This window comes from Gasterosteus aculeatus, chromosome 1 (assembly GCF_964276395.1).
Source record: "Gasterosteus aculeatus chromosome 1, fGasAcu3.hap1.1, whole genome shotgun sequence".
Classification (NCBI taxonomy): domain Eukaryota; kingdom Metazoa; phylum Chordata; class Actinopteri; order Perciformes; family Gasterosteidae; genus Gasterosteus; species Gasterosteus aculeatus.
Window position 1 is genome coordinate 16852062 of NC_135688.1, and position 12676 is coordinate 16864737.

The window sequence follows — 12676 nt, forward strand, 5'->3', positions numbered from 1 at the left end:
CAGGTTTATGGGCGTGTCTATAGGGTGGTGGAGCCCAAGCGGGCTCAACTGAACGCTGCCATGGCCCAGTTAGTCGAGAAACAGACTCAACTGGCCGCGGCGCAGGACAAACTGCGAGAGGTATGGAGCCCGGGGCTTCAAGCAACCTGCCTGATATGAATTTAGACTTTTAGACATTTATTTATAGGAGTATTTATGATGAATTCATATAATTGCTACGTGTATATTTTGGCAGGTGGGGGAGAAGAAAGAGCAATTGGAAAAGGAGCTTGGTGAGAAGTTAATCATGAAGAAAAGTTTGAGGGAGAAATCCGAGGAAATGGAGATGAAACTGGACCGAGCTGACAAACTGGTGACTGGACTGGCCGGAGAGAGAGTTCGCTGGGAAGAGAGAGTTGCTGTATGACATACACAAACACACACCCGAAACCATGTGTCATGCTTGGGGTTTGTTTGGGGAAATGTAGAAAGAAACAGATCAAAGATTACAATATATTACATGAATATATACTCCTACCTATGTATGTGCTTTAGGTTCTTGAGGAAAACATGGGATACCTGGTAGGAGACTGTTTGCTTGCAGCATCATTCCTTTCCTACATGGGGCCCTTCCTTTCCAACTACAGAGACAAGCTGCTTGCTATCTGGATGAAGGAGGTGAGGCAATCAGACACACGCCTCATAAAAACATAAATCCTGGAGTTTGGTGAAAAACTCCCTCTGTACTTACTTCTGTACCTCGTTTGCCCTTTCCACAGGTACGAGACTTAGCAATTCCATGCACGCCAGGGTTCAGTTTTGCAGTCTTTCTGTCCAAGCCTACAGTCGTGAGGGACTGGAACATTCAGGGTCTGCCGTCAGACGCGTTCTCCACTGAGAATGGAGTTATCGTCACCCGTGGAAACCGGTCAGTGCGTGTACACACAATCGGGTTTTACTTCCTAAGATTATCTGTGGTCCAGTAAGCATACAAAATTAAAACACTGTTAGATTCACTCATCTAGGAAATGGATTTAGTTGTGTTTACCATACAAAATGTGTGTAAATACAATTTGGCTTGTTTTATTTCCTCCCTTCTTTTTAGATGTCCACTGATGGTGGATCCTCAAGGCCAATCTATGAAATGGATCAAGAATATGGAGATGAAGAGAGTAAGTCTCTCTTCAGTCTCCGCTAACATTATTCTGGTTCTAAAGTATTGTTTTGACTGTTGTATTGAAGAATCATCGATAAGTGAGTAGATAGAATGTGGATTGGAAGGTGTTCACAAAAGGCAGTTGTGTGCACTCAAACTGTGTTTTTTAGCTTTTGTAGCTTTATTGCCCTGGAAGTTCAGAGTAGCTTGGGTAGAAAGTTCAGCTGTTCACACACACACACACACAAAATAAAGAACGAGATACACGCAAAAGCTGTAATCATGTCAATAATACATTATTTAACACACAATTTGCTGTTTCCAATTATTCATAAATTCATTAATAGATGAAAATTGTATTTGAAGATAAAAGACAACCTGTAGTCTCAAACTGCTGATTCCACCGTAACACAACTTTATGCAACTGTGCCACTCTGCCTTGTATTTCAGGAGATAAATATCAAACTCATCACATTGTACTATATGAAATAGTAGACTGGTCCTCACTGGAAGCAAGAACAAAATCATCACTATTTTTGTTTCTTCATTTGTAGAAAAACGGGGTCAGACAATCGCATCTCTTCTAAAATATAAAATATATGTCAACGGACCAGCTTTCCGGACTAGATTCTTGATAGCCTATGAGTACAGGCTGTATTTGGGAAGACTGTACCCAATCTCCTGGTAGTTTGCCAAACATTCATTGAAATAAACCTCTACAGATATTGAAAGTTTCATCCCATTGGTTAATCATTATTATCTGTCTTCTGTCTGTCTTTGTCTCCTACTGTCCTTCTGTGCACTTGTGTGTCCAAACGTGCAGGGTCTGAAGGTGATAGACTTTCAAATGCCAGACTACCTGCGGGTGCTGGAGAACGCCATCCAGTTTGGGACACCTGTTCTGCTGCAAAATATACTGGAGGATTTGGATCCGTCTCTCGACCCAATTCTAAACAAGTCCATAACACGGATAGGTCGGACTCAAAACACACATACAATATATACACAAGTTCACAAATTGAATTACCAACTGTTAAAGTTTTGTTTAGTATGTTTTTTTTTTTTAGCTAAATTTGGCCGTGTCCCTAAATCCAATGTGTGCATGGGGGTACATTTTTTGTGTTTTTCTCAGGCGGCCGGCTGCTGATGAAGCTGGGTGATAAGGAGGTGGAGTACAATCCAGAGTTTCGTTTCTACATCACTACCAAGCTGTCTAACCCCCACTACACACCAGAGATTTCTACAAAGACCATCATAGTCAACTTCGGCGTGATGGAGCAGGTTTGAGGGTTTGCTTCTGTATGTTTTGCTTCCAGCTCACTATTGTATGCTTCTCTCTATGTACGCCATTCCTTGGTGTGTACACATACATTTTCAGAGTATGAGTTGTTTCCTTGAATAATCTGTGCGTGTATGTGCAGGGTCTGGAAGCCCAACTACTGGGAATTGTGGTGCGTAAGGAGCGTCCAGAGCTAGAAGAACAAAAGGACTCTTTAGTGATCAGCATTGCTTCTGGCAAGAGAAGCCTGGAGGACCTGGAGGATGAGATCCTAAGGTTGCATAGCTAATAACAGTAGTTTACAATGATGATAATAATAATAGTGATTATATTCTTCGTCATACTGGTAGTGTTGAGCACCTTGTGTGTCACTGCAATGAAAGTAGTAAGACTTGTGAACCCTAACATGTTTGGCTTTTTCTAGGCATTTCATGCTTAGTAGGCACTGTTCTGTTGTATTTATGCATACAGTTATTTTAATCTTGTGTGCTTTCGTGGCTTCTTTACCAGGCTGCTGAATGAGGCGACTGGGTCACTACTAGACGATGAGCAGCTGGTGAAAGCCCTGCAGGCATCTAAAGTGACAGCCACGGAGGTTTCAGAGCAGCTTGAGAGCAGTGAACAGACTGAGATCAACATCGACTCTGCTAGAGAGGTCAGGTGCAAGCAGCAACCTCCGGCTATAAAAAGGGCCATTAAATTGCATTCTTACTAATGGCCGTTGGGTGGTCGCTCCTCCGGTAGCAGAAAAAAGTCAGTTTATACAAAAGTCTCTGAGAAATGACTTCTCACTGAATTTATTACCTCAGTAGTCCCTGTAAACAGGAGTTTGTGACCTTGATCGGTGGTTCCAAGTCTTCTTCAATAGAGCATGATGAGCATAGAGCACCCATTTAGAGTCAAACAGTATTTAGGGCGGGTTAATTTGATAATAATGAATTTAATTTGATAGTTTCTAATTTTGGGTCATCGTGGCGCAGGGGGGAGAGAGGGTGTGCCGGGAACTGCAAGGTTGGTGGTTCAAGCCCCAGCTGGCTCATGTCAAAGTGTCTCTGAGCAAGACACCTAACCCCTAATTGCTCCCCAGGCAAAAATGTAAAAAGCCACGGGTTAAATATGCAATGTAAGTCGCTTTGGATGAAAGTGTCAGCTAAATGACCTGTAATGTAATAATATTGACAGGTCGCAATTTAGTTAATGTTTTTGAGTTACCCTCCGACAGTGTGTTTTCAGTTCATGATTATTATTCAAGTTGTTGCAACTTTTTTTGTTTGCCCAAGAATATTTTATCCACCATTCAGTCATATTTAGCTCCACCCTCACATGTTTCTTCTGGTTTTAACAAAAACATGGGCACACTCGTCATTTATGTGTCAGTTTGTGCATGCAGTACGTATATAGAACTTAAAGTGCTCTCTCTTAACAGGCTTATTGCCCATGTGCCCAGCGAGCCTCTATCCTCTTCACCATTCTGAACGACATGGGCCGCATTGACCCAATGTACCAGTTCTCCCTGGATGCCTACATTGACCTGTTTAACCTTAGCATAAAAAAGAGTGAGCGCAGTCACGAGCTGCAGGAAAGGATTGCATACCTCAATGAGTACCACACATGTGCAGTGTACAGGTGAGCGAGCCCCTTTTTCTTAATTGGCATGCAGATATTGGTTAGCCGAGGAAATTACCATCAGAAAATGTTTTGTATGGGGAAAAAAAAGGCATATAAATGTGCTGACTAACAAAGATTTATAATCTTGACACTTTACATTTAGAAGTATACAGACACACACTAAAACGCAATGTAGGTAGCTTGGCTTACAGTACTGTAGGGACACTGTAGGGACACAAGGAGCCTAGGATTGAACCGCCAACCCTGCAACGAGTGGATCAGCTTTACCTTCTGAACCGCTGCTGTGAACTGAGACACACAAAAGCAGCATAGCCCGTTGTACTACTGTAGCAAGTAATTGCTTCCTCGATAAAGATGTTTGTCATATTTTCTGTTAATTTATTGGAATTTAAAGTTTCTGATGTTATCAATCAGAAAATACTATGTGTCTTTCTTTAGCTAACTATGTATATTATCCTCTCCAGCTACACGTGTCGTGGTCTGTTTGAGTGCCATAAGTTGCTCCTCAGCTTCCAGATGTGTGCCAGAATCCTGGAGGTGGCGGGAAAACTCAACATTGATGAGTACAACTTCTTCCTCCGAGGAGGACTTGTAAGAAAACACAATACACAACCAAACATCTTGTTTTTGCCTTGTTTGATTTGGAATAATCAAACAGCACAAACCTTTTATTGAAGTTATGCTTCTTCTAAAAGACAGCCAACAATGTGTTTTCTCAACATTTCATTGGACAATTTTATTAAAACACTGATGAAGGGATATTTTTCCTAATGATTCACTGATGGATGGTCTTCTAGGTACTTCATGATGAGTATCAGCTGAAGAACCCCTGTAGCAGTTGGCTGGTAGAGTCCAGCTGGGACAACATCACAGAGCTGGATAAGCTGCCCAAATTGAATGGCATCGCGGGCTCCTTTAAAAAAGACCACGCAAAATGGAACCTTTGGTTTACCAGTGCTGAGCCTGAGAAGGCCAAACTACCAGGTCCGTATGTGTTGATAGTTATTTCCTAAATGCTGTCGCCTGTGTGTGCTCGCCTGACTTTGTTCTGTGAGAAGGCTGCTTCTTCACAAATGGAATTGCTGTGGAATTAGCAACAGAAAATGTATTAGTACCTTAAATGATTTATGCAATTTAATTGCATTTGTCTACAACATGGAGGATAAATGTCTCGTCTTTGCTATTTTTGACTTCTTCTATCCTTCGCTTTTCACATTTCATGTTAGTGAAACATCTTGCCTTATTACTTCCAAACGGCTCTCCCATATCCCTACATTTCCTAACTTGTTGTTTTTTCTTTCATAGATAATTGGGACTTTAACTGCAATGAGTTTCAGAAGATGCTGATAGTGCGCTCTCTGCGTCAGGACCGTGTCTCCCTGTGCGTCACCTCCTTCATTGTTAACAACCTTGGCCAACACTTTGTGGAGCCGCCTGTTCTCGACATGAAGGCTGTGAGTCGCTGCTGCTACTCTCACTGTTATTCTTTTGTCTCGAATATTAAATGTAAAGCTTGTAATACAAATGTGGCAAATATCTCATTTGCAAAGTTCGGTTTGATTTCAGTTCAAATTCTCATCTCTTTGCTGCTCCCTCTTCTATCTCCCAAGGTTGTGGAAGAATCCACCTGTAGGACTCCTCTGATCTTCATTCTGTCTCCTGGGGTGGACCCCACAGGAGCCCTGCTGCAGCTGGCTGAGGCCTCTGGTATGAGCAAGCACTTCCATGCTCTCTCTCTGGGCCAAGGACAGGCCCCCATCGCCAAGAGCATGATAGAGGAGGGTGTCAAGAATGGTATACACCCATTGCTCTGTTTTTGTTCCTGCCCCATTGTGTCACATTTATTCAATGTGCTGCTGTGTTGTTTTTTGTGTCAAAGGTGCCTTTAAAAAAATGGTACTAAGTACTTTGTACATTTTCACTTTTCGTCACTGCAGCATGGCCTAGCCAACAACAACTAGACATGACTTAAAAACAGTCAAAACAAGTTACATCAGCCTTTCTGAAGCCCTTGGTTTCTCTGCACCAGGTCACTGGGTGTTTCTTGCCAACTGCCACCTCTCTCTCTCATGGATGCCTGAGCTGGACAAGCTGGTGGAGCAGCTACAAGTACAAGAGCCCCAATCAAAGTTCCGACTATGGCTCAGCTCTTCGCCACATCCAGGGTTTCCTATTACCATCCTACAGGCTGGCATCAAGATGACCACCGAACCACCAAAGGTGCATGAGCTCGAACTATTGAATTCTCAGATATTACATATCTTCTATTTATCATACATGATACAAATGTCACATGGAAGTTCTTTGAATATTCCGTTTTGATTTGCCTACACATATTTTACAAAATCATACGCATGCAACACAAAACCACCTCCATAATTCTGTTAACCGTGTTAACATGCTGTTGTTGTTTAGGGGGTGAAAGCGAACATGAAGCGTCTGTACCAGCAGGTGACGGAGTCTCAGTTCACCCGTTGCTCAAAACCCGAATTCTACAAGAAGATGCTCTTCTCCCTCTGCTTCTTTCACAGCATTCTGCTGGAAAGAAAGAAGTTTTTACAACTGGGCTGGAACATTGTCTATGGATTCAACGATTCGGACTTTGAGGTCAGAGCTCAACCTGACACTGAAGGGAACAGTGATAGCTGAAGGCGTGTGGGCCAACCCGTCAGGGTGTTTGTTAGACGAAAGGATAATGACAACCAATTTTAAACGTATGACACTATTGAATCTGAGTTGCTGTCCTTTGCTGCTTTTTGTCCCTCTTCTCTCCGCGTTTCCCATCTATCACTGGTCACTAAAGGCGTTCAGTATGGCATTGCCTCAGCATTAAAACAAGAACTTCCTTTATTTCTTGGTCTGTATCTTACTGTTAATGCTGAAACAACATCTTGATGCCCCCCCACCCCCTCCTCTAGGTGAGTGAGAATCTGCTCAGTCTCTACCTGGATACGTACGACGAGATTCCCTGGGATGCCTTGAAGTACCTTATTGCTGGGGTCAACTATGGAGGTCATGTAACAGACGAGTGGGACAGGCGTCTTCTAACCACATACATCAATGACTACTTCTGTGATGCTGCCGTGAGCCAGACCTTCTTCAAGTATGACATATATATGAGATGAATATAACCTCTCCAATGGGAACTGTATACCAATTTTTCTGAAAACCATCATGAAACCCTACCTGTACTGTTCTGTCACCTCCTTAATCTCTCAGGTTGTCTTCTTTGACATCCTATTATATCCCCCGGGATGGCCCGCAGTCTTCCTACAAGGAATATATCAGCATGCTGCCGCCTGCAGAGGTCCCTGGGGTGTTTGGCCAGCACCCTAATGCAGACATTGCCAGCCAGATCGCCGAGACCAGGAGGCTGTTTGACATCCTGCTCTCCCTGCAGCCCCAGGTCACCAGTCCTACTGCTGCGGGGACCAGGCCAAGTAGAGAAGATACGGTGAGGGAGAAGCATGGTCGGAGATGAAGAGATTACTAATTTAGTTGAAATACACTCAATGGATGGGCATAAGATGCAACCAACAATCTAATGATCTTTTTTAAAGATCAGAAAACTCAACAGAACACTAAACTCAAACAGTTTCAATAGAATTTCTACACTATACTTGGGATGTTTTGAATTCAGACTATAATAAGGACAATAAAGAAATTACTCAAAAGTGATCTCTTATGTTCCCTGAAACCATATGTCATTAATGACACTGGGTGTTATATAACAATGGCCTACGTGCTTTAAACATGCTTTAAATGTAGTGTAATATTGCTAAAAAATAGGTTTATTTTGGTTGTTGGAGCATGAGGGACGTCGGCGTATGTGTGTATTGTAGCATTATCAAGATCCCGAGCGTGAACTATTATAAGTTGTCCACTTTTATGCGACACAATAATCCGGCATGGCAGTTTCTTTGCTAGTAAATTTGTGAATCATCTGGCTTGGTACTGTGTTTGCTACGTGCCTTCAGGTATTAGAGCTGTTGGCTGACATCCGTGGAAAGATCCCTCCACTGATTGACTACGAGGGCACCAGGTCCATTCTCCAGGACAACCTCTCACCTATCAATGTGGTCCTGCTCCAAGAGATCCAGAGATACAATTATCTGCTGGACACCATCATGTATGTCTGTGTGTGGGTTTCTTAGGGTTTATTGTCACAATCTCTGCAGGCCGTGGGTCTAGGGAAACTAACTGGATAAATGGGGATAGGAATGTGCTGCTAACATTTAGCAGTGGCAGCAGACTAAATGGCCATGGTTGTCAACCCGTTCGCGCCTTAATTCCCAAAAAATTAACCGTAATATAATTCGCAATTTGTGTGAGTATCAGTCCTAAATGTGGACAACCTAAAGTGTGATCAAACTATAGTGACGTGTGAAGGCATTTCCTTGTTTTCCAGATTAAATCAATTGCCATAGTCAATTCCTGCAGAATTAGTTTTGACCAGAATTGCCATGTTGGCAATGTCAAATAAACCAATTACACAAATGCATCTGAATTCAATGTAAAACAAAACCAGCTGCTACACAAAGAGGGACTAGCAACTGAGATGCATCTCAATTTGAGATGCAAATCAGTAGCAATCCCCCAATCACCTTCCCTGTCTATCTCTGAATGCAGTAATCCCAATAGATCCAGTCTGGCCAGCCACGACCAGTAAACGCATTCAGTGTGTGTTTGTGTGTTAGTTCCTCCCAGGCGGAGCTGGAGAAAGGGATCAAAGGATTGGTGGTGATGTCATCCAGCTTGGAGGAGACTTTCCAGTACATCCATGACGCCCGTGTTCCACCGCTGTGGGAGAAGGTGCCAGACCCACACCTGTCTCGAGAATTTTCTTGCGATGCTTCGAAACCTGCACTATGAATGGCTGTCAACTGCTGGAAGCATGTAATTACCATCGATGTATCCCTCTCTCTATCCGTCTACTAGGCGTACCCTTCACTAAAGCCCCTGGCCTCGTGGACCAAGGACCTCGGCCTGCGGGTCAATGAGTTTGCGCGCTGGGCAGAGACGTGCCAGCCCCCCAAACTGTTCTGGCTCTCCAGCTTCACCTTTCCCAACGGGTTCCTCACAGCCGTGCTGCAGTCCTGTGCTCGGCAGCACAACGTGAGAAGCCGCATCCACACACGCACAGGCAGAAACACGGTGTCACTACATTACCTTTACATCTATTCTATTGGCATTTTAGTCTTTGAAAGCCATAAAATATAAAAGCAGTTTTTATTTTACAACTGAAGATTACTGACACTAGAAAATGTTTGGATACCAAAAGCTAAAATGTATGTTTTGAAATGTTTTATTTTTAAATGTTGCCATGTTTAATTTTCCAAGCAAACATAATACATTTAAAAACGCAGATAGAAGCCCCGTGCTGCAAACCCAACCTGCTGATCACTTTTCTCTCGCTGTGTTGACTCGTAGATTATTCTTAACCTCTCATCCATCCAACAGTTAACATTGTGTCAAACTGTTCTTCCAGATATCAGTGGACACGCTGTCCTGGGAGTTTGTGGTATCCACTGTGGATGACAAGTTACTCACTTACCCACCAAAGGTGACTCGCTCCCCACACATTTCTATTTCCCAATAAGATTTGAATGAACTTAACATCAGACCACTTTTGGTCTGAACCATTATCTTTCCCTCATCATGTGCACTGTCCATAACAATTGTATTCCTACTCCATCCTTGACTCTGCCAAATGTATTTGTTTTTGTAATCACCCCCCCCCCCCCTCCTCCTAACAGGATGGAGTATATGTCCGAGGTTTGTTCCTGGAGGGGGCTGGTTGGTGCCAGATGACCTCCTGTCTGGTGGAAGCTGAACCCATGAAGATGGTCTGTCCCTTCCCCACCATCCACTTCAAACCTGTGGAAAACCGCAAGAAGGCAGCCAAGAGTGAGTTGTTCTCCCTTCCACCCCACCCTCTGTCTTCCCATCTTCCACTCTTACTTTGTTTTATTCTATTTTCAATTATTCATTATAGGTTTAGTTTTTTCTCCATCTGTCTTTACACAGGTGCTTCTCAATGAACTAGAATGTCATCAATTTATCTCAGTAATTCAATGCAAAAAGGGAAACATGTATATTATAAAGATTCATTACGCACAGGATGATATATTTAAAGCATTTTTCTTTTATATTTCAATGATTATGGCATATCGGTAATAACAAAAAAACTGAAATTCAGTATCTCAAAAAAATTGAACATTGAATGAAGGTTTCCTGAGCCTTCTAATGGTCTGTCAGTCTGGTTCAGTCAGTGGGAAGACTAGATTGTCATAAACACCCTCCACAAGGAGAGTAAGCCACAAAAAGTGTTTGCTAAAGAAGCTTTGCTGTTCACAGAGTTCTGTATCCAACCATATTCATGGAAAGTTGAGTGGAAGGAAGGAGTGTGGTAGAAAAAAGGTGCACATGCAACAGGGATAAGAGCAGCCTTGTGAGGATTGTGAAGCAAAGCCCACTAAAGAATTTGGAGGAAATTCACACGGAGTGGACTGCTGCTAGAGTCGGTGCTCCAAGAGCCGCCACACAGACGGATCCAGGACATGGGCTGCAACTGTCACATTCCTTTACTACGTCAGAAGCGTCTTTCCCGGGCTGAGGAGAAAAAGGACTGGACTGTATGTCTGTGGTCCAAAGTCCTCTTTTCGGATGAAAGGACATTTTACATTTCATTTTGAAATCAAGGTCCCGTAGTCTGGAGGAAGAGTGGAGAGGCACACAATGGGAGGTTTCCTCAGTCGGTGACGATTTGGGGAGCCACAACATCCGCCAATGTTGGTCCACTGTCTTTTAACAAGTCCAAAGTTATAGAAATATTTAAGCACTTCAGGCTTCCTCTGCTGACAGGCTTTATGGAGATGCTGGTTCATTTTCCAACAGGACTTGGCACCTGCCAACAGTGCCAAAAGTACCAATACCTGGTTTAATGACCATGGTATCATTGTGCTTAATTGGCCAGCAAACTCACCTGACCTAAACGCTACAGGGAATCTATGTGGTATCGTTAAGAGGAAGATGAGAGACACTAGAACCTAACGATGCAGACGAGCTGAAGGTCTCCCAAAGCAACCTGGGCTTCCATAACAGCTCAGCAGTGCCACAGGCTGATGGCCTCCACGCCAGCAAAAGGGGCCCTGACTAAGTACCGAGTGCATAGTGTTTACTCTACATGGACATTCTTTATAGTAGGACAACATTACTGACAAAAAATCGTCATTTTAATTAGACAACGTAATATTAATAATAATAATAATTTTCTGAGGGCGGCACGGTGGCGTGGTGGTTAGCACTGTCGCCTCACAGCAAGAAGGTCCTGGGTTCGATTCCGCCCAGTGGCCTTTCTGTGTGGAGTCTGCATGTTCTCCCCGTGTCTGCGTGGGTTCTCTCCGGGTTCTCCGGCTTCCTCCCTCAGTCCAAAGACATGCTCTGGGGATCAGGTTAATTGGGGACTCTAAATTGCCCGTAGATGTGTGAATGTGAGTGTGAATGGTTGTGTGTCTCTGTGTAGCCCTGCGATTGGCTGGCGACCAATCCAGGGTGTACCCTGTCTATCGCCCGAAGATGGCTGGGATGGACTCCAGCCCCCCCGCGACCCTGTGTGCAGGATAAGCGGTTTGACAATGGATGGATGGATGGATAATTTTCTGAGGTACTGGATTTTGGGTTTTCATTAGCTGTAACTCATAATCATCATTAATGAATCTACATAATATATGAGTTTCGCTTTCTGCATTGAAATACAGAAATAAATCAACTTTTCCATTGATGTATAGTTTGCAATGTCGTGCCTCGTGGTTTTCCTGTCTCATATCGGACTATTTGTGTATGTGTGTGTAGGTATGTACCTGTGTCCGTGTTACTACTACCCGGTACGTTCGGGGGGGGCGGACCGTCCATCCTTTGTGGTCGGTATAGAACTCAAATCTGGATCTGTGACCCCAGACCACTGGATCAAGAGAGGGACGGCTCTCCTCATGAGTGTGGACAACTGAAGGCTTTAACTCTCACACGCTGTTTCTGACTTCTGCTTTTTTTTAAATGTTGTTCTTATTTGTGAAATAAGGCTTGAATAAACAGAACATTCAATTGGAATTCAAACACTGGTTCTTCTCAAATGTCTTGCACTAGCAATAAATGGATTTTTATTCTTTGACCACACATCAAAGACCCCTATTTTACTCTTAAACATGTATTTGCATACACAGGAAATTGTCACATACTGTGTAGTGCTTTGTTTTAATTGTGATTTAATTTCGTGATTGTTGAGATTGTCCCTTTATTTTGAATTAACAGAAGTTGTTAAAGTGAAGAACTACAAGGTAATAAAGTAAAAGGTTATTTTACAACACGGTTAAATGCTATTTGTAGTTTAATCATTTCAAGATTTGATACAAATTGTTTCAAGTTGTAGTGCAGTTATAGGTTGAATGATTTAAACATTTTGAAAGTGTTTTAGGGTATATATATATATATATATATATATATATATATATATATATAAATGCTCAATCATTTTGTATCTATAGAATGATTAATAGATAGTTCATTTATTAGCCTTCAAGGCGACATGTATACCCATGTGTATCATGTACTGTGATTCGAGACATTGACTCTTC

The 12676-nt window shown here is 42.8% G+C and overlaps 1 protein-coding gene across 1 annotated transcript in view; it reads left to right on the top strand.

The window, feature by feature from the left end:
• Positions 1-12158, top strand: part of dnah2 (dynein, axonemal, heavy chain 2) — a 48615-nt gene extending 36457 nt beyond the window's left edge. Inside the window, exons 65-88 of the mRNA XM_040188008.2 lie at positions 4-120; positions 236-400; positions 535-657; positions 759-907; positions 1085-1151; positions 1959-2109; positions 2268-2416; positions 2557-2690; positions 2925-3069; positions 3841-4040; positions 4508-4634; positions 4841-5027; positions 5349-5497; positions 5654-5837; positions 6073-6263; positions 6459-6650; positions 6962-7146; positions 7263-7497; positions 8021-8172; positions 8741-8855; positions 8982-9158; positions 9532-9606; positions 9800-9950; positions 11898-12158. Coding sequence (XP_040043942.2) covers positions 4-120; positions 236-400; positions 535-657; positions 759-907; positions 1085-1151; positions 1959-2109; positions 2268-2416; positions 2557-2690; positions 2925-3069; positions 3841-4040; positions 4508-4634; positions 4841-5027; positions 5349-5497; positions 5654-5837; positions 6073-6263; positions 6459-6650; positions 6962-7146; positions 7263-7497; positions 8021-8172; positions 8741-8855; positions 8982-9158; positions 9532-9606; positions 9800-9950; positions 11898-12052 — 3675 coding nt within the window. The 3' untranslated portion in view covers positions 12053-12158. The remainder of the gene's footprint in view (positions 1-3; positions 121-235; positions 401-534; positions 658-758; positions 908-1084; positions 1152-1958; positions 2110-2267; positions 2417-2556; positions 2691-2924; positions 3070-3840; positions 4041-4507; positions 4635-4840; positions 5028-5348; positions 5498-5653; positions 5838-6072; positions 6264-6458; positions 6651-6961; positions 7147-7262; positions 7498-8020; positions 8173-8740; positions 8856-8981; positions 9159-9531; positions 9607-9799; positions 9951-11897) is intronic.
• The last annotated feature ends 518 nt before the right edge of the window (positions 12159-12676 follow it).